At 51.4% G+C, this 26,660-nt stretch overlaps 2 protein-coding genes across 6 annotated transcripts in view; both read left to right on the forward strand.

The window, feature by feature from the left end:
• The window catches only part of Xpo6 (exportin 6), a 109,473-nt gene extending 104,715 nt beyond the window's left edge, over window positions 1-4,758 (forward strand). For both annotated transcript variants that reach the window (XM_027404693.2, XM_027404692.2), the window contains exons 22-24: window positions 1,236-1,334; window positions 1,516-1,746; window positions 4,077-4,758. In XM_027404693.2, the coding sequence (XP_027260494.1) occupies window positions 1,236-1,334; window positions 1,516-1,746; window positions 4,077-4,178 (432 nt within the window). In that variant the 3' untranslated portion in view covers window positions 4,179-4,758. The remainder of the gene's footprint in view (window positions 1-1,235; window positions 1,335-1,515; window positions 1,747-4,076) is intronic.
• A 19,164-nt stretch (window positions 4,759-23,922) lies between these two features.
• Window positions 23,923-26,660, forward strand: part of Gsg1l (GSG1 like) — a 191,232-nt gene continuing 188,494 nt past the window's right edge. For all 4 annotated transcript variants that reach the window (XM_035441302.1, XM_027404694.2, XM_035441304.1 and 1 more), the window contains exon 1: window positions 23,923-24,247. In XM_035441302.1, the coding sequence (XP_035297193.1) occupies window positions 23,923-24,247 (325 nt within the window). The remainder of the gene's footprint in view (window positions 24,248-26,660) is intronic.

Genomic DNA, 26,660 nt, shown 5'->3' on the forward strand with positions numbered 1-26,660 from the left:
GTTGGACAGTTTCCTATAATGTTACATATATGGCTGATCTAGCAATCCAAGGGAAATGACAGCATGTGTTCACACAACCTGTACACAGATGCTCATGTCTGTTTTTCATGATTGCTCTGGACCGGAAACAATCCAAATAGTCACTAGCTGTGAATGGGTAAACCCAATGGCAAATCAGGGACATACTACTACAGTGGAAATGAACATAGACTCTGCTAGGTGAAAAAAGCCAGAGGAAAGGCTCTGCCCTGCCCCATGACCCTTTACCATGACGTGGAAAAGAAAAGTGTAGGGATGGAGAATGAGCAGTGGTTGCCAGCACAGGAAGAGGATGGAGATAAAGTTAGTGTGAGGAGACCTTTCAGTGGTAATGGTGCTCTGTGTAGATCCAAGTCCTACAGTGCCAAAGGGAGTTTTACTCCAGCTTTGGAAAGCTTGACTTGAGGAATAGATCTCACTACTGCAGCAACGATGACAAGATTCCTTGCACAGCCGCACAGACAGCCCTGGGATGGAGTAGCCACTTACTGTAGGCTGCCAGCCTCCCTTGCCCCTGTGATCCCTTTGTATTGGAGTGGGGAAGTTTGTGTTGGGTGTTTCAGTTTGCTCCTGGGCTAGTAGCTTTCCGTCCTAGCCATTCTGAGGCAGTTTACAGGTGCGTTGTTGCTCAGCCCCAAAGCAGATGCAGTGATTATGAGGAACTTCTGAGGACTTGAGGCCTGTGAGGCATGGGCGCTAAGGAGCACGAGGATCTTCTGGGCAGGCTGGCAGGCTGTGCTGTCTGCTCAGATTGCTCAAGGGTTTGACTAGTATAGGTGCCTTGCTTCAAAGACTGGCTCATGAAGAGATTCTGGAGCAGTGGTTATTGACCTTTCTAATGTTGTAGCCCTTTAATACAGTCCTCATGTTGTGGTGACCCCCAACCGTAATTTTGCTACTGTTAGGAATTGTAGATATCTGATATGCGATCCTGTAGGGGTTGCAACCCACAGGTTGAGAACCACTGTTCTAGAGTTTATTTTAAAAGGTATAGATGAGACCAAAATAAAAAGTAAGGCCCATGGGAAGACACATGTGCCAAGATGTCAGATTAACACTGCAGAGGTCTGCCCTAGATATTCAATGGGGAGCTGTGTAGGTTGATAGGTTGATTCTGGCATAAGTTAGATGCCCTGGAGGGGTTGGGTCTGAGGGAGCATAAATGCTGCTTACTAAATAGTAGTCTTACTTTCCAGGCTTTTGGACAGTCCTTTCTTCAACCAGACATCCACCTGTTCAAACAAAATCTGTTCTACTTGGAGACTCTGAATAGCAAGCAGAAACTATACCACAAAGTAAGTGCCCTTCTCCCCTGGAAGGATTCCTCCTCATCTGAGAGTTCTGGGCTGAGTCTAACTCCCTTGAGTCTGCCTGGTGTGTACTTTAGGGGAACACACTGAGACTGGGGGGGGGGGGGAGACGGGACACCAGTCTGAGTGAGCCTCCTGGCTCATGCTCCTGCTCCTCTGCTTGCAGAAGATCTTCCGGACCACCATGCTATTCCAGTTTGTGAATGTGCTGCTCCAAGTCCTGGTTCATAAGTCTCATGACCTTCTACAAGAGGAGATTGGTATCGCCATTTACAACATGGCTTCTGTGGACTTTGATGGCTTCTTTGCAGCCTTTCTTCCAGAGTTCCTGACCAGCTGTGATGGTGTGGATGCCAATCAGAAAAATGTGCTGGGGCGGAATTTCAAGATGGATCGGGTGAGGAGAAAAGGCTAGGCTACAAGGGAACACATGTGTGGGCTCTTGAGCCTGCTGTCTGATTAGTAAGGGCCCATCTAGATCTAGGCATGGTTATACCCACTGGTAGGCTGTCATCAATACCTGGGTGTGGAGGGTATACTCATTCTCTGGGACTTGGTTTCTGTAGCTCACATGTTCTCTGTCTCAACCACTGAGGTCCCAGGACCTGGCCCAGCAGGCCACACATTATCTTAACTTTTTTGTCTGCGTCCCCCACCCCCTCAACACACATCTCTGCCTCCTACGGGCTCCCATTCTTAGTGGGCTAGAAGGCAGCATACTGTACCTCTGCCCTGACTTTCAGGCAGGCTAAAATGATTGGTACAGCTTTGGACCCCCAGAGATGACCCTGTTGCTTAGTTGCCCCGGACTCTTCCTGTCACTCTTCACAACCCAGCACTGGCGCAGCTCAGACTCCTCAAAGTGGCCTCATAATGCTCACTCTCTGTGCTATTTAGAGCCCTGGGGGAAGTCCCTTGGGGATGATGGGGCAGCCAGGGTGCTGATGACTCTGGATGGTGTCAAGCTGTGTATCGTAGCCCTCCCTGATCTTTGCGTAATAGGACATCTTTAGAACTTTGCAAAAGAAAATTCTTTTGGAAACTTTTCTTCTTTGAAACAAGTACTGCTCCTCTTGTTGTCTTAGGTGTGGTGTGGTGATATATTATTTATGATTTATTAAAGCTTGCCTGAGGATTCAGAAAGCAAAGTCGGCCACAAGCCATAGAAGCCAGGCACACACCTTCAATCCCAGGGCTCTTTCAGCCACTTGAGTAGTTTTTCCTTGGTTTCTATAGACCAACTCCTAATACCTTGTGGCTGCTTTGCAGTGGCATCAGTATTGTTTAATGCAGTGGGTTCCAAATCTAGTTACTCAACAGACTCCTAGGATGCATATTGAAAATGGATGTTTGGCTCCACCAAGGGAGTTTTGTTTTTTTGGGAGCTGCTGATTGAAAGGATGCTGCTTGGTTGGTTTTTGGCTGGATTTGGTTTGGGTATTCTGAGATAGGGTCGCTGTGTAGCCTTTGCTGGATATGATTTGTGATCCGCACCCCCACACCCCCCATCCCTTATATGCAAGTGTCGTCTAACCCTTTCCGTCCCCTCCCCCTCTCTGCACAGGGTCTTTCTTTGGTCTGAAACTTACTGTATAGACCAGGTTAGCCTTACACCCAGAGATCCTCCTGAGTGCTGGGATTAAAGGTGAACCAGGCCCTGTGCTCTGTGCTATTCTTCAGGATGAAATGAATCACACTTTCCCTTTGGTCATCTGTTCATTCACCTTGCTGCCAGGCACCAGTCCCTGCTTCCACAAAGGCTTTTGTTGAAAACAGACTGCATGGTATTGTTTTTGAGCCGTGTTGTTCTTGGCACTTCCTTCTCTTCCAAGCACCTTCTGAAGAGCAAATATTGGCTTCATTTTGAAGATGGCTAGGCTTAGAGGGCCACCTGGTAGTGGGTAATTACTGAACTTAGAAGTAGTGGAGATGTGGAACCAGGATCTGAGCTGAGTGGTTGAGAGCTGGCAGTATGATCCATCTGAGGGACTTTGAGAGTGCAACAGAGGTGTTGACTGGGCCAACTAAGGCAAGACAGGCAGGAACTTTAGCTATGGGGACAGGTTTGCGCTGAGTTCCAGCAAGGAAGAAAGCGAGAGAGGTAGAACTCTCAGCTATTCGATGTGGCTGAGTTTTACACTGGTATCACCTTGGTAGCCAAGGTGGGTTGCCAGTTATGTCTGTGACAGCATTGTATATACTGTTGACACTCTTCACATATGGACCTGCACAGCAGGCCCTCCTTTGTCCCATGCTAAGCAATGTGGGAAACAGTGAACAGAGAATGAGTATGCCCTCCACACCCAGGGACTGTGAGGGACTCCTGACTTCAACATCTAGGTGCTTTCCTAATTGCTGTTGCTCCCAGCAGGACAACTCTGAGGCCAGACGCTGTGTTCTTCAGCTCACATGTCATTCAACTTGTAGGGTCTTCTGGAACTCATACAGGAAGGACTCTCTGATGTGGATCATCAGAGACTGGCCTAGGGGAAGGAGAGGGCAGAGGAGGCTGTGGTACAGATCTGAATTGCTTGCAGCAGGGCCTGGCTTGTGGGGCCCTGAAGAAGAATTTTTGCATATGTCCCCCACCCAACCTTATGCCTTGCCCAGGACTTGGAATCGTATTAAATGTTTACATAGGGTCAAAAGCAGGGGTGTGGGGCTGCTGGTGAGTTTGGTGGGTGGGTAGCCTAGACTGCCAGGCGTCAGCTTTGCCTTGCCTTTCAGGACCTGCCCTCGTTCACCCAGAATGTGCACAGGCTGGTAAACGACCTACGTTACTACCGACTCTGCAACCACAGCCTGCCCCCTGGCACCGTGAAGCTCTAGGAGTGCCTGCTTGCCTTCCTGGCTGCTCACTGCCCCAGGGACATGCCTGTTGCCATTGCCACCTACACCACCTGCACCTGTGCCACAGAAGTCTATGACAAGCCTTGGCCACTCTCTGGATGGTCATGCCCTGAGCAAGTGGCCTGCCTTTGCCCTCTCCTGCTGCCACCAACACAGCAGGCTTTGGGGTCCATTTGGCACTGGTAGCGTTGCCAGGCATTTGGAGCAGGTAGAGGGTCATGTGGCTGGATGCCAGGGAGGCACCCAGAGATCCCACAGCGTGGTCCATGCAGATCATGTGTCTATCAGTCCTGAGTCAGAATCGCCAAGGACCGCTTACGACAGTGCCACCTTCTCACCATTCCACCTCCCCACCCCTCCTGGCCCAGCCAGCCCAGGAGAAAAGCGACAGCAGAACTGTTTATGTCGAGCCTCCTGCCCCTCCGATTGCCTTGAAGTCTCTGCTCTTTGTCAGAGATTCGCGAAGACTCGCGTTTTTTTGTTCTTGTTTTCTCATCATTCCATTGTGATACTAAGAAGCTTAATGGATAAATAAAATGCTTAAGTTGTTGTTATATAAGCACTAGTTACGGGCATCTTTCCACCTGAACCCCCTTAAGGCCATTATCCAATTGGTCCCCATGGAGCCAGCAGTGGGACTCTGTGGTGCTGAGGCCCATGCTGTGTTGGGAGACTAGTGAGGGGAGGACTGTGGTAGAGGCAGGCATGCATCCTGAGCCTGTCTCGCTGTCGAATCCATAGCCTGCTCCTCCTGGCCCTGCACCTCCATTTGGTGAGCCTGGGCTCTGACCCCTCCCTCCCTCCCTCCCTCCCTCCCCCTCCCTCCTCCCTCCCTCCCTCCCTCCCTCCCTCCCTCCCTCTTTCCTTCCTTCCTGAGAGTAGATCCCCTCTGAAGATGCCCAGTCAGAGCTGCCTCTCTCAGGGAACAAGCTTCACATGAGGTGCTGAGAAGACAAGGTCTGTATGGGTCAGAGTAGAAAGAGACAGTTGTGTAAACCCTGGCAGAAGGAGACTAATTTCTGGTGTGACTGGGAGTTTGGGGCCTTGCCCTGCCATCCATATGTGGAAACCCCTGGTCCTAAGATGGAAAAAAGTTGCCATTCCTCTGTGGAATGACCCAGTGGCTAGATCCCATAATAAAATACACATCTGGCCAGGGAGTTTCTGAGAAATTGGGGCAGTGGTGGCTTTATAAACTGCTATTTTATGAATTGCTTTTTATACACTAATGTAGTATGATCGTTCCTCATCAAAATTCTACAAAACAAGCTTGTCACAGCAAGTGGCATTTACAATCATGGGGATTGCCATCACTATAACTTTTTAATAAAAATACTCTGTGTTTGATGCATATGTGTTTTCACATGTACTGTGGCACATGTGTGGAGAGAGGACAACTTTGTGGAGTCATTCTCTCCTACCACCTGTCGGGTCCTGGGCTTGGAACTCAGGTCATCAGGCTTGCAGCCTGACAAAGCCTTTTCCTGCTGAGCCGTCTTCATAGGCCATCTCTACAGTTTTTGTTTCTAGTGGCCTTACTGTCTGTAACTTAAACCATGGTGCTTGGGCTGGTTCATCATGGTTGTCAATTTGATTATAAAGTGAGAAGTACCCAGGAAATTTGTAAAACCCACTGGATTCTCAGAGGGTACCCCCCTCCCAGTGTAGTGGTACCAGGCTGGGTGCATTGATGTAGTGAGAGAAAGGAGATGATTAGTTCAACCATTCTCCTGCTTCCTGGTCACCACGAGGTGAGCAGCTCTGGGTGCATACTGGACACTGCCGTACTGTTCTGCCTCACACAGGCCCAGAGCCCTGCAGGAAGCAGGCCAAGAACAGGAAATGTTGAAACACGAGGTCTTTCCTCTTTGAGCTGTTTTTCTTGGGCATTCCCAGAGCTGTACCTACCTGGTCTGTTTCCATCTGTTAGTTCAGAACCAATCCTTTGAGGCTTACGGTTGGAACCGATCCTTTGAGGCTTTCGGTTGCTATTGCAGAACCTGTTTGCTATTAGAAGGATAGAAGTTAGACTTGAGAGTTGCAGGTGTCTGTGTAGAAGGCTCCTGGGCCACTGCAAACCAGACTTGTGAGTCTTGGAGACTCAGAGCTCCTGCTGGAATTCCCTCTGTACATCTGAACACATTCTGGTGTCTACATCATGACATGCCTGAGGGGCAGCTGAGATGTGTGGGACTCTATGATGTGGATCACCAGAGACTGGCCTAGGGGAAGGAGAGGGCAGAGGAGCAGCCAGGCTGGTGTTATAGCTCTTGCCTCCCTCCCTGTCTAACCTGCAAGACCCTGCATTGCAGGCTGTGGTACAGATCTGAATTGCTTGCAGCAGGGCCTGGCTTGTGGGGCCCTGAAGAAGAATTTTTGCATATGTCCCCCACCCAACCTTATGCCTTGCCCAGGACTTGGAATCGTATTAAATGTTTACATAGGATCAAAAGCAGGGGTGTGGGGTGGCTGATAAGTTTGGTGGGTGGGTAGCCTAGACTGCCAGGCCTCAGCTTTGCCCTGCCTCTCAGGACCTGTGTGAAGGAAGGGACAGACAGGAGCAGAAGCATCTAGTTGGCTCTTGGGGCTTAGCAGAACTCTGCTAGGTGACTATTGGTTTATTGTGCACTGCAGGAGAAGGCTCTAGAGGTCAGTGAGATGGAAGCAATGTTCCCCGGGAACTCACAGACCAGTGAGGAGACAGCTAGCAAATTGCTGCAGGACTGTGATGGGTGTGGTATGGTGGTGGAAGGGACGCGGATGGAGCAGGTATGTCAAGGGCATGACTCATCACAGATAACAACCACAGACCTCATAGAGGTGGAGAGGCAGAGGGGTGACAGCATCTTGGCTGAAAAGCAGCATGAAGCTGGGTGAAGATAGTATTGGGAGCCAGGAAGCTTTGGTGGGGTCACTAATGAGTCTTGTCATCCTCACCCCAACTAGGGAGTGGTAAGTAAAGACTCTCAGTAGTAATTCTAGGACAGCACTGTATGTTGAGATGTGTCTCCCTTGCCATGGGATTCCAAACTCCTATCTGGCTCAGTGTCATCCAAAATAGGCAATGAGTCCTGCTGTCCCTTTCCACAATGCTGGAGTGTGGGGACAGACAGTGGCGGGCAGGGTGTGTAGGTGAATGTGGTCTAGCCACCGAGTCTCATCTGACAGTGGCGGCTGCTCTGCCCTGTTGGTCTCCTTTAGTGCAGGCACTCCTCTTCCCTCTGGAACCTTCCTTTGTGTTCTTCCCCCACTCTGTCCCACAGCACTGTGTCCTCCGTGTCTTTGGTGCTGGTATATCTCACTAAGAGGGGACAGGGTGGGGGAGGGGTGGCCTGTGGTCCCAGCCCTCCACATGGTCCCTGGCCTGGAGTGAGGAGGGCCTCAAATTTTTGAGTGGGTGAAGGTTTTTCAGACTTATTCAAATGGAGCTTCCCCACAGGAAGCAGCAGAGGAGCCTTCTGACTAATCCTCCACACGAGAGCATCTTTGGTGCAGTGGCCTCACCTTTCTGAGCTCCTCAGGGAGGGTGCTCAAGTGTCCCTCTTCACTGAAGGAGCTCCTGCTCAAGGGCTCTTCCTCTCTTCCTGCCTCTTAGCACTTAGAACTGCCTTTAAAAGCCTTGTTAATTAATTGGCTGGGGCCCTTGGAATTGGGGAGGGGGTTGTTGATGGACCTGGAAGCCAGCTCCAGAATCAGCTCTGGGCCCCTACGGGAGTGTCTCTGAGGTAGAGTGGGGGCTGTGAAGTCAGTGATTTAAGTGATATGAACAGGCATTTTGGAAATGGGTACATTTTCCTCATTTTTGTCTCTTTTGTCCTATATGGAAATAGTGTTTGCAGATAAAGGGAGACAGAAATGAGTCTCAAGTCTTTGGCTTTGACCTGGAACACAGCCATCCTTCTGCCTCAGCCCCCCTAGTGCGGGGGTTACTGTAGTGTACCACCATGCCTGCTCCCAGTAGCCCTTGACACAAATGCACACCACCAAGCATTCTATTCTGGTCCCAAAGGAGAAGGAAAGAAATGAATCTTCTAACTTAACTGTCCTCATCACAGGTGTTCTTCCCACTGAAGGACAGCCACTGGGGCCTGTCTGTCTGCATTGACCCATTGCTGTCTGCAGCCCTCCTGTCCTGGCAGAGGCCAGAGCTGGATACTGCTGTCATCCTTGGAGTTTGGGATGGTATAGTTCTCTGGCTGCAAGGCTGCCTGCCCACACCATCTCCCCGCTTGAATCCTTGTGTACTATGATGGCGTAGATTCCTGAACTCTTGAGAGTTCATGGTGGCCTTGCTTCCATCCTCTGAAGGGCAGAAGTGATTCGACTTGGGAGGCAAGATGTGCTCAGCATCCGTCTCCCCTGGGACCTCTGTTGTGGATTCTCCAAAGGTTCCACAGCTTTACCCCGGAGACCAGTGGAGATGCTGGCTTCCCAGAAGTCCCTGCCTACAGGGCAGAGTGCTTCCAGAGGAGGATGTGCCCAAAGCCACACTAGCTAACCTTGAGTCATTCTGGACCCTCGTTCTTTGTGCTATGCCAGCATGTACTGGTCTGTTTCCTCAACCCACTGGGGAAGCCAGGATCCTCGTAGTTGAAGGGCCTGAGATTTTCATCTGCTCTTGCCCGTTGGTTATTCACAGACGTCACCTTTGACTGAGGAGGCTGTGTTGGGATGGGACTATACACTCTGCCCTTTCCTTGTCCCTGCTGGAGTGCCACTGGCTGATGGATGTACAGGGCTACCCTGCTAACCTGCAGGAGTTCCAGGGGTAGGCCTGGCTGAAGGGAGAGCCGGAAGCAGGGAACCCCTTTGGGCTCCAGTTTGACCATACCAGGTTTCATCCTTTTCTTATGGGGCCACATCCTCTCAAGTCATGGAGCCGGAGTGCACAAGCAGCTGCTGCTGCTTTCCTTGCTTGGAGAGTGATTTGCAAGTGGCCTGGGCAGACTGTCCTAAGGAGAGGACTTGGCACAGTATGGGGTTGGGCTTCCCTTTTGAAATCAGCTGTGGGCGTCTGACCTTGTATTTCCTTCCTCAATCAATGGCACGGATTATAAAATGGGCACTCACTACCCTCTGTTTCCTGAGACTGGCCACAAGAACTAAATATGGTCAGGGACAACACATGGCCCCTGGCCTCAGGAAGGAGTGACTACAGTAAGTATCCTACAATTGAGCCATATCCCCAACACAAGCCTATTAAGATACGGTGGGCAGCCACATGTGTGATACATGCTCACTAATGGTCACATGAGGACGTCTGGGTTTCCTAGGATTCCACAGCTGGAGCACTGCACAAGCATGGTGGGTCCCAGCACAAGGAGCAACTAGAGCTTCCTGGGACTGTATCTCTTCTCTTCCAGTGCCAGGCCCCTCTCTGTGGAGATACTGAGGCTCCTAGGAACTTGGGGGCACATACAGGAGGTTGTTAAGTCAGCCTTCAGCAGATGTAGGTTCAAGTGTAGATGCAGTTGTTTCCTGGGCCCTCAGCTCTGGGAAATGATGCCAGCACCCCAATCCATGTCAAAGCCATTCCAAGTAGGAATGATAGCCAGGATATTCCAAATGATGCTCCACCCAGCCATGGCCACACTGAAAGCACAACCTCAGTCGAGTCACCTAGGCCCGGTTTTCAAATGTAAAGTGGAGTCAGGACAGTTCCTCTGAATGAGGTAGGAGGTGTATTTACTGGCTGTCGTCATTGTTCAGTAAAATGGGCCTGTAAACTAGCTGGTTTGCTACAAGCTAAGGAGTGTATAACCTACAGCCAGTGGTCTAGCTCTGGCCCTGCATCAGTTAAGGTGACCACAGGATTCAGGAGACCTTTGATCTTTTCTTGATGTTGTCTTAATGTGGTGGTGATGTTTTGGTTTTTCCAGTTAAAGTCTGATATATCCCAAAGTATCTTCAGAACTATGTATTTGAGGATGGCCTTGAATTTAATGATCCTCCAGCCTCTACCGCCCAAGTGCTTGCATTACATGTAATGGATTACATGAATTATATGTATGCACCAACACACTTGCTTTTTTCAGTGATGGGGATTGAACCCAGCACTTTGTGCATGTGAGGCAAACACTTTACCAACTGAGCTATGTCCCCAGCAGATTCTTGGCCGGGAAGACTGGAGCTGGCCTGAGTGAGGTGTCTGACGCCGAGGCAGGTGTCAAGAGAGAAGCCTGCTCCAGGCTGGACCCATGCCTCCCCCTAAATTCTTCATACATCTACTGGATTTGGCACTTGGGAGAAGATAGTTTCCTGTTCAGAGGAAGTAGCTCAGAGACCACAGGTCAGAGGCATGCACAGCCCCCTAGCTAGTGCAGCAGGCCTGACGGCTACGCTTCAAGGGGGGACTGGTCACCATGGCTGTGAGGTGAATGAATGAGGCAGCTGGCTGGCCTTAGTGTCCCAGGGCCAGGAGGAGCAGCAAGGGAGAAACATTGAGCACACTAGGATGTGAAGCAGTCTCACCCAATGTACGGAGAAGTGGAGTTGAGAGTGCAGATTAGTGGTCGGCCCTGGGTTTGACCTGCAGCATCACAGAGACAATAAAATAATGCACAGCTATGGCCATGCAGTTCCCTCCTGGGGAGGTCAGCGGGACTACCATTCATCCTCCCATCACGCCATACTTCACAGGAGACTGAACAAGAGCATGTGGCTGCTGATAGTGCAGCATGTTGGTGCCCAGAGCTGGCTGCACGCGCACACACACACACACACACACACACACACACACACACACACACACACACACACACACACACACGCATGCACCGTCTCCATGCTATGAGAGAGGGTGTGGTGCAGACAAAAACCAATCAGCATTCATTCACCAGCTGTCACACGTGTCCCCATCTGCTCTGACCCAGCCCCACTAGGCCATGTGGTAGACCTGGCCAGACTGTCACCAATAGTGGTCTCAAGTCACAGGGACCGGAAGTGGTATTCCTGGAGGTACACACAACTTGATGGGACCTACTTGGCTGATAACCAGCTGGATGGGGACAGTCCCATGCCTGACACAAACACTGTCACAGGGACAGGGCTTAGCAGGCAAAATAGCTCTGCAAATTCCATTTGCTTCTCCTGTTACAGTTTAGCCAGCCCTATGCTGAGGGATTTGCTCTTAATAAATCTGCCTTGTTTTTCTGGTGCTGACAAACTCTGCCTTCATAAAACTTTCATGGCTCAGTTTAGAATTGGGGGAATGGAATCTCAACCCCCAGGTCCTGGTCTAGAAATTGCCTCTAGTCCCAAGAACTCACCCTGGCTCTGACAGTCATCCCCAGCATGATGACTCCTCTAGTGGCCTGCAGGGAATTGGCAGGGACTTTGGTCATCTCAGACCTTGGCTCTACCTTCCTGCAAGTGAGGAGGGCTCGCTCTCCTGTGCATCAGCCAGCAATACCTGCATGAGAACCACTGGCCCTGGAGACCCGCTAAGCTACCAGAGGACTGGAGCCCATTTTGAGTCCAGGTGAGAGAAGAACTTACCCCAGCCCACCTGTCCCACCTGTAGACTCATGGGAAATAACTTTTGTGAAGTTCGTTACTTGGCTCTCATAATAGCTCTTCCTCCCTCAGCCTTGGCCATGACATTTCAGGCATAACTGATCTCACTCACAGTGCAGGAGCCGTGTCCTCATTTCTGTTCTGTTGCTGTGAGGATACACCATGACCAGGCAACTTGTAAAAGCATCTAATGGGGGTTTGCTTACAATTTCAGAGGGTGAGTCTGAGACTATGATGGTGAAGGCATGGCTGCAGGCAGGGAGGTGTGCTGGAGCAGTAGATGGGAGCATATATCCTGATCCACAGGCCCAGGGAGTGAGACTACAAGCCCCCCCCCCCAGTGAAACACCTCCAAAGAGGCCATACCTACTCCAATAAGGCCACACCTCCTAATCCTTCCTAAAGAGCCCACTAACGGGGAAACCAAACATTCAAATATATGAGCCTATGAGGGCCACTCAGAATATCTCCTTTTCTCCCTGTCTACAGGGAGAACTTTGGGAACCATTTTCTGGGGGTTCTGAGAAAGAGAAACTTACTAGCCATCTAGGAGGCATGAGAGGGAAATTGACGTCAGGAATCCAGGCAGCTATCTTCTCACACCAAGACCTCTTCATAGAACCAAAGGATGAAAGGATAGAAATGAAGAAAAATCAGAGAGCTGGGGGAGCGTCCCAGGCCTTGATGTGTGTGAGCTTCTAGATCAACAGTGTCTAGAGACTGCCACTGAGCTGACTTAAGCCAGCACTAAGGTCGAGTACAACTACACGCAGGGGTGCATTTAGGTTTCTGCTTTAGTGGCTGGACCTTTAGACAGAGTCTATGAGAGCTTCACTTCTGTGGAAAACCAGGTAAATTAGTAGATTTATACGTGAATTTTGGGATTCCATTCCCCCAATTCTAAACTGAGCCAAAACTGTAGATTTTATACGTGAATTTTGGGATATATGGCCAGTAGCAGAAGCCACCCATCAGTTGTGACGGGGAATATGTTGTTTATTTCTGCTGACCAGGCCTCAGTTCTGAGACACCCAAAGGTTCTTGCCTCCTGTTGTCACAGCCCTGAACACTGTTCTCCCACAGAGGGCAGGGCCAGCCCGTGTACAAGGCTGCCATAAATTGTAGGAAATAAGTCAGTGGAGGAAAATGAAACACAGACTCAGTTCACCTGAGAACAGTGAGAACAAACTGAGGTTGGTATCCTCAGACCCTGTGGCTCGGTGTCCAGGGTACAGGAGAGAACTCACTGGGCAGGGTCTGAGAATCACGGTTTTTGTAGTCAAGATTAGGGAGGTGGGAGAGCCTGGCTTCCTCAGGTCCAGACACTGTGGGGTAGGAGGTCAGTCAGATGCGGGTTTTCAGACCTCCAGCTTCAGGGTGTGGGGTGGGGGTGGGGGTGGGCTGTTTTCTGGAATTCCAAGAGTGGCAGATTTCTTGAAGTCTTGGGCTTGTTGTATGGCTCTGGTTTAAAAGTGGAGGTTTCTTTGGAAATGAGTGTGTGACATTTGGGGCTGGTACAGGCAGACCCTTGACCCTGCTTGCTCTTAGATGACTGGGCAACAGCTCTGTGAGTTGTCTCATGTGGGTGCTGGAAAGGAAACACGGGTCCTCTGGAAGAGCTGTACACTCTCAGCAGCCGAGCCATGTCTCCATCTTCAGACGAATTCTTCAGGAAGTGGAGCAGAAACCGCGGGTGGTTAGAAAGCCAGCAGCTCCCTCTGTGTCTCTCTCACACTCTAGCTTCCCCTCTGCACACCTGCTTGCCCTTCTGCACTACATGACCTCACCAGAAGCCAAGCAGATGCCAGCTCCTCCAGAGCTGTGAACCAAAACAGACTCTTTTTTGTTTGTTTTGCTTTTTCATGATAGGGTTTCTCTGTGTAGCCCTTCTTGACCCTGAATTCTCTCTGTAGACCTGGCTGGCCTCCAACTCAGAGATCTACCGGCCTCTGCCTCCTGAGTATGGGATTAAAGGCATGTGCCACTATTTCCGGGCCAAAATAAAGCTCTATAAATTATCCGCCTCTGGTGTTTGTTATAGCAAGAGAACACAGACAAATATAGACATGTTGGGGTTCTGCTGGGGAGAGGCCTCCTGTTCATCTCTTCTCATTTTCCTAGCCCCTGCCCAGCTGATGCCTGAAGCCACTGGGGAAGAACATGCCAAGCCTGGGTAGTGGTGAGGGGCCACTACCTCAGGACTGGACACTGAAGGAAATAACCAGGACATAGGTACCTCCATAACCAGGACACTGGTACCTCCATGAGCCTTTGTGCCAAAAAACACTCTGTGAGAAGTGTTCTCCACTCCCCTGAAGCTACACTCTTTATTCTACCAACCCTTGGGGTTTATTGGTCAGTCCTCTGTGACTGCCTGGGTGGGACCTCACAGCTAATCGGGTCTTCTTAGAGTTAGCAGACAGCTTAGTGTCCCTCATCTGACTATCTGGGCATGGCCCACAGCCAAAGAAGTGGACCTTCTCATAGTGGCTGTTGAAAGGAAGTTCAATGGCAGAGGGCAGTGCCACATTGGCTAAAAGCTGAGGCAGAGACACTATCTGCCCTGAATATAAAGCTCTCATTGAGCCTCCGACCCTGCTGTGGGGGTGGTGGCCAAGAAACTGCTCTTGGATGGAAGAGTGCGTGCTCTCTTATGGGAGTGGGTTAGCTGGGCCACTTTTCTCTCTTTTGCTCACTTTTTTTTGGACAAGTTCTCTTACAGCCCAGCCCAGGCTGACTTGAACTTGCTTTGTAGGTGAGGCTAGCCTTGAACTTCTGATCCACTTGCCTCTACCTCAGCAGTTATCAACCTGTGGGTTCACTACCCCTTTGGCAAACCTTTCTCTCCAAAAATATTTATACTACAATTCATAACAGCAGCAGAGTTTCAGTTATAAAGTAGCAATGAAATAATTTTATGGTTGGGGAGTCACTGTTAATATTCAGGCAACTGTACTGGCCTGTCCTTGGTGTTCTGACAGGATACACCCTCAGCTGCAGCCACTAAGAGCACAACCTGTGCATATTCACTATGTTCCCTGTTAAAAGGGCCCTGCCCACCTCCCATCCTTCTCTCTCTCTCCCTCTCCCCCTCCCCTTTCCCCCTCCCCCTCTCCCTCTCCCTCCCTCCTTCCCCCTCTCCCTCTCCCTCTTTCTTCTCTCCTCTCTCCTGCTGCTCCTGTATCCAGAGGTCAGTCTTCCCTCTTCACTTTCCCCTTTTTTATGATCCCTTTCCCTGTTAAAAAACCACCTCTGCTTGAACCTCTCGAGTACTGCTTTTCTTAAATTATAACAGTCAGCACACATGAGGAACTGTATTAAAAGGCTGCAGCATTAGGAAGGTTGAGAGCCACTGGGCCACCTCCTTAGCGATGGGGTGACAGGCACGTTCCATGCAGTGCTAAGGATTGAAGCCAGGACTTCATGCATGCTAGGCAAGTAGTCTGCGGACTGAGCTTCAACCCCAGGCAGTTCCTGCCTGCTCTCACTCTCTACTTTTGTAAACACACCTGCTATATATGATACTGTCTACACAGACAAGGCCAGTGACAGGTGGGGCTTTGTGGTGGTTTGAAAGAAAATGGTCCCCAAAGGGAGTGGCACTATTAGGAGGTGTGGCCTTGTTGGGAGTAGGTGTGGTCTTGTTGAAGGAAGTGTGTCACTGTGGAGGTGGGCTTTGAGGTCTCATATATGCTCAAGCCACACCCAGTGAGACACACCACTTTGCCTGTGAGTCAAGATGTAAGAAGTCTCAACACCTTCTCCAGCACCACGCCTGCCTGCACCCCACCACACTTCCAGCCACCATGCTCCCTGCCATGATGATAATGGACTCTGAAACTGTAACCTGCCGCCTCAATGAAATGTTTTCCTTGTAAGAGCTGCCGTGGTTATGGTGTCTCTTCACAGCAATAGAAACTGTAACTGAGACAGGCTGCCTCACCCAGCATTCCATGGACCTCAGAACTCTTTTTGACTAAGTCACACCGTGTTGGGTTTTCTGTTCCAGCAACAGAAAACAGACTGTGATACTGTCCTTGCCGCCTTGATATCATCCCTCCCAACCCTCCAGGAAAGCAGTAGGGCCAAGGCAAACAAGAAGCCATAAAATAGCTACCGTGATTCTCCCAAGCCTCCCGGATCAAGGTCCCTATGTCCCCAGCCACACTGCCATGTAGTTAGGAAAGGCCTCGTGGAGACATACTGTCCAGCTGCCACTCAGACCCAGAACGTTCCTCAGGCTTAGTAGAACCGTGTTGACTGGCAGCCCAGGCCCACCTGCCTCCTGTGCTGACCCAGCCCAGTTCCTACCTTAGTCAGCCTGTCCTCCAGGGTGCTGGTGTTCGGGTTGAGTTTCTTCTTCACTAATTCTTTGGTTCTAGAGATCAACCCCTGTGTCTCACATATGCCGGGAAAGTGTCTTCCACGCAGCTGCATCCCCAGCCCTGGGCTTGTTTTCCTTGTAGTGTCTTTAGTCCAGGAGGAGGTGCTGCCCCTTCCTGGGCTTGGTGTCCTGCTCCCCCCATTGGCACTGAGCATGAAGGCTGCTTCTTATTCCCATGGGTGCTGCCATCACTGGAGGACCTTGGGGCAGTTGTCTGCTCTCAGCTGTTTCCTGTTCAATGTGTGAGTGCAGGTGGGTAAAACGGATCGGTGAGGAGATCATACTGTTTCTCCTGGAGATCTGCAGAACTGAAAAGCCGCCCTTGGCTAACAGTGAGGAGCTCACTCCTCCGGGAGGCGCCCACCCTCACCTTCTTGGATAGGCCACCCCTAAATCAGCTTGCCTGTGAGATGGACTTTGAATGAGAGTTCTCCATCTTTTGTCAAGCCAGCTTCTCTGTCAAGGCAGCGTCTTCTTTCTTGCCTCAACCTTGTCCCTTGATGTGACTGTCCTGTTGTGCATTGAGCAGCTGACGTGGGTCCCCTAACACATCCCCATGTCTCAGGACTTCTCTTATTTTAATAAAGTCTCTTCTACATTGTTGGCTGTTCTTTTCTGGTCTAAAAGCCCAACACATAGACTGAGGTTGGCTGTATACCACTCCTGGGGAGGTTCCGGAAGGATAGGTGGTGGTTAATATCGTTTGTCAACCTGATGGAACCTAGGAGATAAACCTCTGAACATGTCCAGAGGGAATATCTAGATGTCTACACTGAGTTGTAGAAGTACCCTATGGGCTGGGGTCCCAGACTGAATAAAAAGAAGAGGTTTAGCTGTGTGTGAACCAGAACAAACTGCCTGCGCCTCCCACCCGTCGCCACTGTGGAGGCATCGTGACCAGCTGCCTCACACTTCGGCTGCCGTGACTTCACCACAGTGATGAGTGTAAAAACCTTTAGTTGCTTTTGCCATGACAACCAGAAAAGTAGTTAATCAAGGCTTCCTAGGCTACTGAGATAGGAGTGGCACACCCAGGGCTGAAGCCTGGTTTGGCTGTGGCCCTTGAGCCCTCTTTTCATCATCTTCTCATCTTCTCTATGAAATGGGAATACAGAGTTGTCGGGACTCACATAGTTGAAGGCAAGAACTGATGCTCAACAGTTGTCCTCTGAACTCCACAGGTACACCGTGGCACATGTAAGCCCCACCCCAATACACACACACACACACACACACACACACACACACACACACACACACACCAAATAAATGTAATAATAGCAGTGAATATGCAATTGAGGTGCTGTTAGCACAAAGTTCAGAATGATTTCTTGAAAATCAGAAGGTCACTGGGAGGAAATGAACATTTAAATCTGTTGCTGCATAGTCTCTCCTTTGCACATCTCTTGCTTTGGAATGTGCTTTCCATAGTGTTCATGGCATGTAACGTGTAGATACTATTACCATGTTGGAGGCCTCTCATCTTCCTCACTTGATCAACTCCCTGGCAGTTTTTAGTTTTTTGGAAGTGGATGAGTACTGAGGAGACTTGATTCAGTTTGGGTCAGCAAGGCTGGCAATTCTGTTTTTGAGCCCCTAGGGGGCAGCAGAGGGAAGCAAACAAGCACCTTGGGGAAAAAAACTGGACACCAGCCCAGAAAGAAAGGGCTGTACCAGAGGCACTGCAAACTATCCTTCTTGCCAGTGGTCCTGGGTGTCCCTCCTAATGACTAGGGTAAAACAAACCAGCTAGAGGACTGAGAAAACGGGGAGCCGAGCCAGCCATCCTGAGGCTCATTTTAAGAGGTGATGTTTTTAAGATGAATATTGGTCTCATCGGAAGACAAAGAAGTCAGCTATGGAAGGGCAGAGGAACCCAAGGTGGACCTGGACTCTGACCCTTGCTCTGCTCCTTCTTGAGCCTCAGTCTCTCCAGTTGAAATCCAAGTGTGCATGGGACTTGAGGATAATTCATAAAGCTTCAAGTACAGTCTTTTCAAGTACAACTATGCCTGACACATAGTTGGTGCCAAATCAATGTTTGTCACAGACCGAATCCTGACGTCCAAGCCAAGGTCAGTCTGCTGGGTTCTGGCTTTCTGAGCACCCTTGCTGCTGCTGTTCAGAGTGTGTACATCCTGGGGTCCAGACTCTTCTCAACTGTGGTTGAGTACTGAGTTCAAGGTTCTGTCCATCACACAGAGCTGGTTTCGGTACTTGGCATGAACCAGGATGTAAGCCTCCTATCTCATCTCCCAGACGTGCCACCTGCCTCCATTCACCCTGCCTGCCCTCAGAGCAGGAAACAGCCACAGGCATGCCCTGCTTCTGCTCCAGAGTCATGGCTGGATCAAAGCTTCCACCCTGTCCAGGCCCTGAGATAGTAGCTCTCCCAACCCCAGCCATGTCCTCATATGTGCCCCATGCTTCCTTCTGCCAAAGACTCTGTGCAGATGGTGGATGGAACCACAGAACAGCCTCAGTTTCCTCGTTTGTTAGACAGACCACATGAACCCCTTGAGAGTTGGACTGATGGGATAAGGAGGCAATGAAAAACAGCACACACTGCTGTCATATTCCAGATGAGAAACTGAGGCAGGCAGGGAGGGAGGGGTTCAGGAAGTCATCCAGATGTACAGCCCAGATGTGATGGAGGCAGGATTGCCATCCAGAGCTGTTTGCCTGCATTGGGAACATCTGTTGCCTTGTTCTTCATAGCAAGACCCCACACTCCCTCTTCTCTCTCCTCTCCTGCCCCACCACTGTCACATCTGTAACCATGGGATTCTTAGCTATCACCTTGTTTATTACTGTCTTCCCCTGGAACTGAAGTCCCATAAAGGTGCAGCCCTGAGATGCCTTTTTATTGCCTTTGCTATTGTGTTTTGTATTTTGAGATGTCATCTCACTATGTAACCCAGAGTGATCTTAAACTAATGACCAACCTGACTTAGTCACCCAAGTGCCAGGATCCAGACATGTGCCACTAGGCCTAACTTCCATCCTGTCTTGTTCATGGATACCCTAGTATAGTGCAAGGACTGAGAGAAACTTCCTGAAGAGCCAGAAGGGCTCTCTGTGAGGGAATCAAAGAACAAGCTGAGGGGTTGACTATGGGCTGCTTGTAGGGCACTTGCCTAGAGTATATGGGCCTGGATTTTATATTGGGCACCACAAATAATACCACAATGAAGGAGTTCCCACCTGTCACTGTCTAATGAGGCCAGTTCCTTTCTCCATGGAGACTCTACCCTTTGGGAGGGAAGGTTTTAATTGCATAGAGCTCCAGGCCCCTCCCTTCTCTAGAAACCCTGACCAAGCAGCATGGCCAGCCCTGCGTCTTGAGCAGGGGAACAGAGTGGGCATTTGGCTTAGACACTGAGATTGTCTACAAACCTCTCCAATAATTGGCAACTGCCTAATCACTTGCTATAATTAGGAGAGCCTGGAGGCTCATAGGCTCGGTTCCCAAGGTTTGGGAACTCAGGAAGCTTAGAAGGCTGCTAACTCCAATGAAGGATGGGAATCCAAGTCCCCTGGGAACATGTCCCTTCAAAATGTGTTCCTGGTTCCTGAAAAGTACCACTTTCATTATTAACAGTGATTGTTTTTTTTTTTCCTGGTAAATCTTGTTTTATGTAAAACAAATGTACAATTCCCAACTGTACAGCCAGTGAGTTTTCATGAGCTGAATACACCTGGTGTCTAGTCCCAAAAGTTTCCTTGCAGCCTCTCCCAGCCACTGTTCTCTTCCTGAGGGTAAACATTGTCCTGACATTGAACATGGTAGATGGGGCTGACAAGATAGCTCAGATGGTAAAGTGTTTGCCACACAAGCTTGAGGACCTAAGATCAATGCCCAGCACCCATTAAAAAACCCGGGTATGGTAGTACAAACTTATAATCCCAGAGTTCACGAGGCAGACAGGCCAATCCTTGGGGATGGATGATCAGCCAGCCCAGCCTGATTAACAAGCCTCAGAGAGCCTGTTTCAAAAACCAAAGTGGACAGCTCCTGAGGAATGACACTACAGGTTGACCTGTGAACCTTGATGAGTGTACACACACATGTGCACCCCCCATACCATGAATGTACACACACAAACACAGAGAGACAATTGTTTGGGTCTTTGTTCTGGATTCTCAAGCTCAAAGAAACCTGTAGCTTGGCAGATTCCCTGAGTGCTGGGAAGGGGACGGGGTTCCACGGTTGCTTGGGCTTTTCTGCAGGGGTGTCACCAATGTCTGTCAAGCACATTTGCAGGCCTAGTGTTGGCAGGTAATTTGATCTTGTAAGAGAAGCTGAAACCTGTATTTTTATGGGAAATCTTAGATTCTTGAGTGTGGCCAATGAGGAAATGTTGGCATGCTGTGGTGCCAACTTCATCCAAGTCAAACCAAGCATGTTTCTGACCTGACTTGGGCTTCAGGTTGCCAGCATGGGGGATCTGGAGGGTCCCAGGCGCACCAGAGAAACAGGTCTAAAGATAAACATCACCATTTAGAGTACGTCACTAACACTGGGGGTCAGAGAAGGACAGACAGTTGTCAGGGCAGCAGAAGTGGAGGTTGACAGCACCACGAAGGACACACAGGATGAAACAGCAATGCCATTGCAGGCAGTAGGGACAGCTTGACGAATGTGTAGTCAGGGACCATAAAGGAGTTTGGGGTTGTCATGGCAGTGGAGATGTGAGCAGAGCGAGGGGTGTTTGAACCTGTCCTGCAGGGCCAGCTGAGGTGGGATGGGGCTGGTCCCTCAAGCAGCAGGTGCAGAGGTGGGCAGTCAGATGAGGGCTGGGGTCAGGAGGCTTTTGGCAGGCCTTGGCTATGGCATGAGGCTGAACCTTGCACCAAACCCTGTCCGTGGCCAAGGTCACTGCAGCTATGATCGCTACCTTTTCCTCTTTGAGAAGCAGAGTTTTGCTATGTAGCCCAGGCTGCCCTGGAATTCATAATCCTCCTGCCTCAGCCTCCGGGTTGCAGGGTGTGCTATCCTGCCTGGCTGCAGCTCTGCCATTATGTGGTATGAAAATATCCATCATATCCAAGGAGCTTGCTTATGCATTGGGAGGCATTTCAGGGAGGCAGACCATACTGGAGAGATGGCTCCTCCTACTGGTCTCTACCCTCCCTCTGGTGGCAGACCCATCAAGCACAAATCAGTTCTAACTTGAATTTTTCCCTACAAGCCCTCACCTTGCAAATGCCCCTGTCAAACATACTTATGTCCTGTGCTCCATCCTGCTGGGATTGAACAAACCACGCTAGGCCTACTTGTCAAACCATCCCAGAAGGAACTGGTTGTAGCTTAGTGGTATAGCCTAGCAGACATGACCCCATACATAATTAAAAGCAAGCAAACAAAAAGAAACCCAGAGCTTCCTTGGCCTTTGCCCCATCCTGTCTGAGCCCCTGGTATCACTTACTCACTCCCAGCTAATCTCCCTGCTCCTACCTTTGTTCACTTTGCAGCTAGAGTGGTCTTCTGCTGATCATTCAGGCCAGACCCTCTGCAGGATTCCACGTGACTCTGTGAATGACCACATAGACCTCTGTGATCTGTCCCCCTCTCCTGTTCCCTTTCTGACCTTTGTTCAGGCTGTGCTCTCTCCCTTAACCCCAGGGTCATGCAGACTCCTGCCTCAAGCTTCTGCCCTGGTCATTCATTCCCTTGCTAGGAGCTTGGTTTTCCTGGTAGAGAGCCTCCTGGTGCCTCCTTCACCTCCTTCCAGGCTTTGCTCCAATGCCACCTTCCTATGAGACCTTCCTCCAAGCTCCACCCACATCTGCCCCCCTTCACCCCTGTGCAGTCTGCTCTGGTCTTATTAATGTCACTCGTGTTCTCTTTTCTTCCCTGAGCTGAGCATACCATGGCGGTTCAGTGAGCAAGAAGTTGGGCGCCTTAGACAGAATGCCACAGCTGTTTGTGCTTCCTCTAGGTGTCACTTAAGAGAGTAGTCCCTGATACTTTTCTCTCTGGGCTCCCCTTGGCTTTGAGTCCTCCAGGACAGGGTTCCCAACTTGAAAAGAACACGTCCTGCCACATGAACACTAACTGAGTCTCAAGGCCGAAGAAATGTTGTTATGCACATCCCAGGCCAGGATTTAAGCGTGGACAGGCTCAGATGTCACATACAGCATGCCTGTTGAGGGCAGCGGATTCATTGCTGCCATTTGTCCACATTAGTCAATACTGGAATGCACCATCGCAACCCAGAAGTTCTCCCTCTCACAATAGTCGGAAACTCCTTGCTTGGGGCTAGGAAGAGGCTCTAAGAAGCAAGTACAGGGCTCCCCTGGCCATCCTCACACCAGTCCCTACCAGAGATATTGCCCACAATGCTTTAGTGTCTCCTGCCCCCAGGCAGAGTGGCAGCAGCTGGCAGTGAGTGGGGTTCACCCACAGGAGTAAGGCAATTCGTAATCCGTTAACCTTGAATTCTGCAAAGCCTGCCGCTCGGCGAGCTGGGGGTGGCTGGAGTCATTCTCGGCTTGGGCAGAATTCAAATTAGCTCTTGCAATCAATGTGCAATTAATGGTTGCACACCCTGGGCATCTAGGCACTGTGCCCCATGCAGTGGGAAGAGTGAAGGGTGTAGCTTATCATCTCGGAGCAGAGGTGGAGATGGGGGTGCTCATAGATGAGCAATCTTAGTTTGCGAAAGAGATGCTAAAAAGGTCTGAGTTTCGTCAACTACTTGGCCCAGATATTGCTAATCATGTCAGCATTTACTGAGTGCCTACTGTGTGCCAGATACCCTTCCTACCCTGGCTCTGGGGAACATTCTTCCCTTTTTATAGATACCAGACATTGAGGGTCAAAGAGAGCAAGTGTCTTGTTCAAAGTCACACAGCTGGTCAAGTCCTAGGTTTACCTGACTTCAAAATCAGGATGCTTGACCAAGTCTGTCCAGTCATCTTTAAGCACTGAGCATTCACAGGACCTTCAGGGTACCCCATCCTGCTGACCACAACTTGCCGTCCTTTTTGTGGCCTCTTGGGCCATGCTGTTTGTTCTCGATCTCTGGTGTGGACAGCCTGGGTGGGGAAGGCCTGTTTGTCACGTCCTATCTACATTGGACTCCTTTGGCAGGTTGCAGCTTTACAAGCTTTCTGCCCTCCTGGGTGGTAACAGGGAGCCTGTAGATGGGGATTGGTCTCAGACATCAAAGGTGACCAGGGACGAACCTTTCAAACGCTGTGGCCCTGCATCCCCAGCCCTCCTAAACTCCGGGTGGGTCCTCTACCCTTTGCAGAGGTTCCTTACAACCTGAATACTCTGCCCTCCGTGTCCCTATGGGGACCCACAGGCGCTGCCCTGTCGCTCAACTGGTGGGGCTACGGGTCTGGGGTGAGAGGTCTTCTCCCATCCTTGAATGTTTGCGCCACATTCCCATGGGCTCCTCTGAGAGCGCCTTAGCCTGGGATCTCTCACTTGTCCCTCTCCACTCCTGCGCGGCTCTGTCACCCGCCCGCGCCCAGCGTGGCGCGCCCCCTCTCCAAGCGCGGGCGGGCGCTGAACAGTGTCGCCGACCGCCTGCAGGTGTCTCCCCACGGAGGGGCGCGCGTCCCTGCGCCGTGGCCGCTGCCAGGCGCCAGCGGCTGCTCGCCGAGGCGCACTCGCGCTCCGGGCTCCAGGCACGCTGGTCCGCTCCACTCCGCAGCCCCGACCGCCCTGCGTCCCCGTCCCGCGTCTCCGCCAGGGGCCATGGGCCCGCGCCGCGAGCGCCATCGCCGACCACAGGCACCCGAGCCCCGGGGCGGGCGCTGACGCGGGCGCCGCTGCCAACTTCGCACGGAGCTGCGGGCGGCGCGGGAGGCATGAAGACGAGCCGCCGCGGCCGAGCGCTCCTGGCCGTGGCCTTGAACCTGCTGGCGCTGCTCTTCGCCACTACCGCCTTCCTCACCACGCACTGGTGCCAGGGCACGCAGCGGGTGCCCAAGCCGGGCTGCGGCCAGGGCGGCGGCGCCAACTGCCCCAACTCGGGCGCCAACGCCACGGCCAACAGCACAGCCGCCCCCGCCGCCGTCGCCTCGAGCCCGACCGGCTCGCCCTACAGCTGGGAGGCCGGCGACGAGCGCTTCCAGCTGCGCCGCTTCCACACTGGCATCTGGTACTCCTGTGAGGAGCAGCTCGGTGGTCCGGGTGAGTAGTGGCGCCGGGCTCCCCCGGGATGCGCGCCCGCAGGTCCCGGGCCGGGAGGTGGCGCGTCCTGGTCCTCCGAGCACACCCTGGCTGCGGGTCCCAGGGCGCGCGGTCCCTCCCCGACCTGAAGTAATTTCCCCGCGCGCCCCTCCTCCTCGTTCCCATCCGCCCCGTGGCGGCCCTGGAGGTGACAGTGGGGGCCGGGGACCTTTGCTGTGAGCGACTCCTCCCACCGCAGATCCACGGAGCCAGGAACCCAAGGGTTCTGCTACTTCTATCTGCAAGCTGCGCTGAACCTCCAGGACAGGACTGGGGAAAACAGGGAGCAGGGGGAGCCTGATGGGCACCCCTATTGCCACAAGCCAAGGACTCCTCAGTATCCTGGAGCTCTCCTGAGAGTGGATGCAGCGGGAGGGAAGGGAGGCAGGCGGGAAAACAGGGACAGATCTGGGCACTGGGGCTTGGGAATCCAGGAAGTCTTAGCTCAATACAAGGCTCCTTCAGAACTGGGGAGGGGGCTGGCTTTTCAGAAAGTATCCCAAACCCTTTTGTCCTCCCACACCCAGGCAGCCAGGACTGAAGTGAAGACCCAGGCAGCAAGGCTGGAGTGCTCAGGGGACCTCTGCTTGACAGGAGACTGTGTCATATGGTGGGTGGTACTGGCTGTTCACTCAACCCTCAGCTTGTCCGCAGTAAACTACTGCTTTGGCAGGACCCCCTTGGAAGCAATGTCTCCCCTTTTACGTAGCCTTTTCTTCATCACACTTGATATAGCCTGAAATTTCCCGGACCTGTCTTTAGTTACTAACATATTGTCCTCTTTTCCCTTAAGATGTCACTCTTGTTAGGACTTTGCTGTGCGCCCCCCTTCCCCACTTCTGAGTATAGCCAATAAATATTTGCTGTGTGATATGCAAAACAGCAGTGATGAATGGGGTCTTAGGTTGAAGGGGCTAGAGGTACCCGGCTTGGGGAGGTGGGGGTGGGCACCTGAGCTTTGCTACGACTTTGAGCATGCTGCCTATTTGCCAAAGTCATGAGATTTTTGAATGGGACTTGAGGTTTCAGTTTGGCCTGTTTTTTTTTTTTTTTTTTGTTTGTTTGTTTTTTTTTTTCAAAGAAAGAGAAAACCAAAAATTAACCTGAAAGCCTCTTAGTTAAAACTTCTTGCTTCCACAAGCCCAGTCCTCCCACACTGCAGCCATGGAGTGCCACCGCCATCTACACCCTTGAAGGCTCAGTTCTCCATAGATGTCACACATGACAGCCCAAAGAATGAGAAGGCCATGGATTCCCCTCCCACTGCAGGCAGCTCTTCCTGAAATCTGGGAGGCCCTGCCCTAGGGACAGGCCACCTTGCCGTACCTGGATGGGCCTTGTCCCTGACAGCCTGAACCACCCTGTCCCTGCCTATGTAGTCTGGGCTCTCAGTGGATGGTTGGATGGCTCCCCTGAAGGCTGTGGCCCAAAGCTTTGTAGCTCACTCCCTGCTTTATGCTTGATGTCCAAGCCTGACGGCTGTGCCTTAAAAATTACTAACAGAGCCACATTTAAAGCAATGTTAGACCCTGTGCATTTTGAGTATCAGGCCCTGCTAGAGTTGTCACCTGTGGAATCTTGTTACATCCTAGACTCTGGGCCAGGCTGTCACTTGTGGAAGACCCATTTTCAGATGAGGAACTTGAGGCTGGGGCCGGGGAGGGGGGTGTTGATGAGGGAGCTTGCAATGTCTTCTTGGTGACTAGAGACTAACAAGAGAAGTGATGGAGAAGGGGAGCTGTGCAGCTGGGGACCTGAGATGGGGGCACTTATGGCCAGCATGAGACCTTCACCCCCAACCTCCATTAGTCAGAAGGCCCCTCTTTTCCTGTTGACTACAGCTCGCTCCTCTCAGAATAATCACAATTTTCTTCCCCTGAGTTTGGCAAATAGCTGTGAGAAATTTGGGAGGTTGCAGGCCATTCAGACGGGTCGTCCCCGACTGCTGCACACAGACCCCGGATCTCCCCTTCATCACTGAGCTCCAAAAGGTGTCAGGAAGTACCTGGCCTCAAAGTTTTGTTGCCATGACAACCTGTCTTCAGGGTTCTGTGATGATTTTATTTTTCTTTTCCTCCAAGAGGGAAAAACATCCCAACAAGGCCCAAGCAAATCCTGCCCTACTCTTTCTCGCTGCTGCTGCTGCTGCTGCTGCTACTGCAGCCAGGGAAGGTCTTGCTCTCCATCCATGCCGCTGGGTGCCCTCTGGTGGGGCTCCAGCGTGGGGATCCACACTGGCTCGCTGGATGCTTAGTAGGCCCTCCTTGCTCCCCAGTACTGCTGCTCTTGTCTCTCTACCCCTGGGCACCTGTGTGGGGACATCTTCTAAGGCCCCCTTTCCCATAGATGACACTACAGCCTATCCTGAACAGAC

Source organism: Cricetulus griseus, chromosome 3 (genome assembly GCF_003668045.3).
Source record: "Cricetulus griseus strain 17A/GY chromosome 3, alternate assembly CriGri-PICRH-1.0, whole genome shotgun sequence".
Lineage (NCBI taxonomy): Eukaryota > Metazoa > Chordata > Mammalia > Rodentia > Cricetidae > Cricetulus > Cricetulus griseus.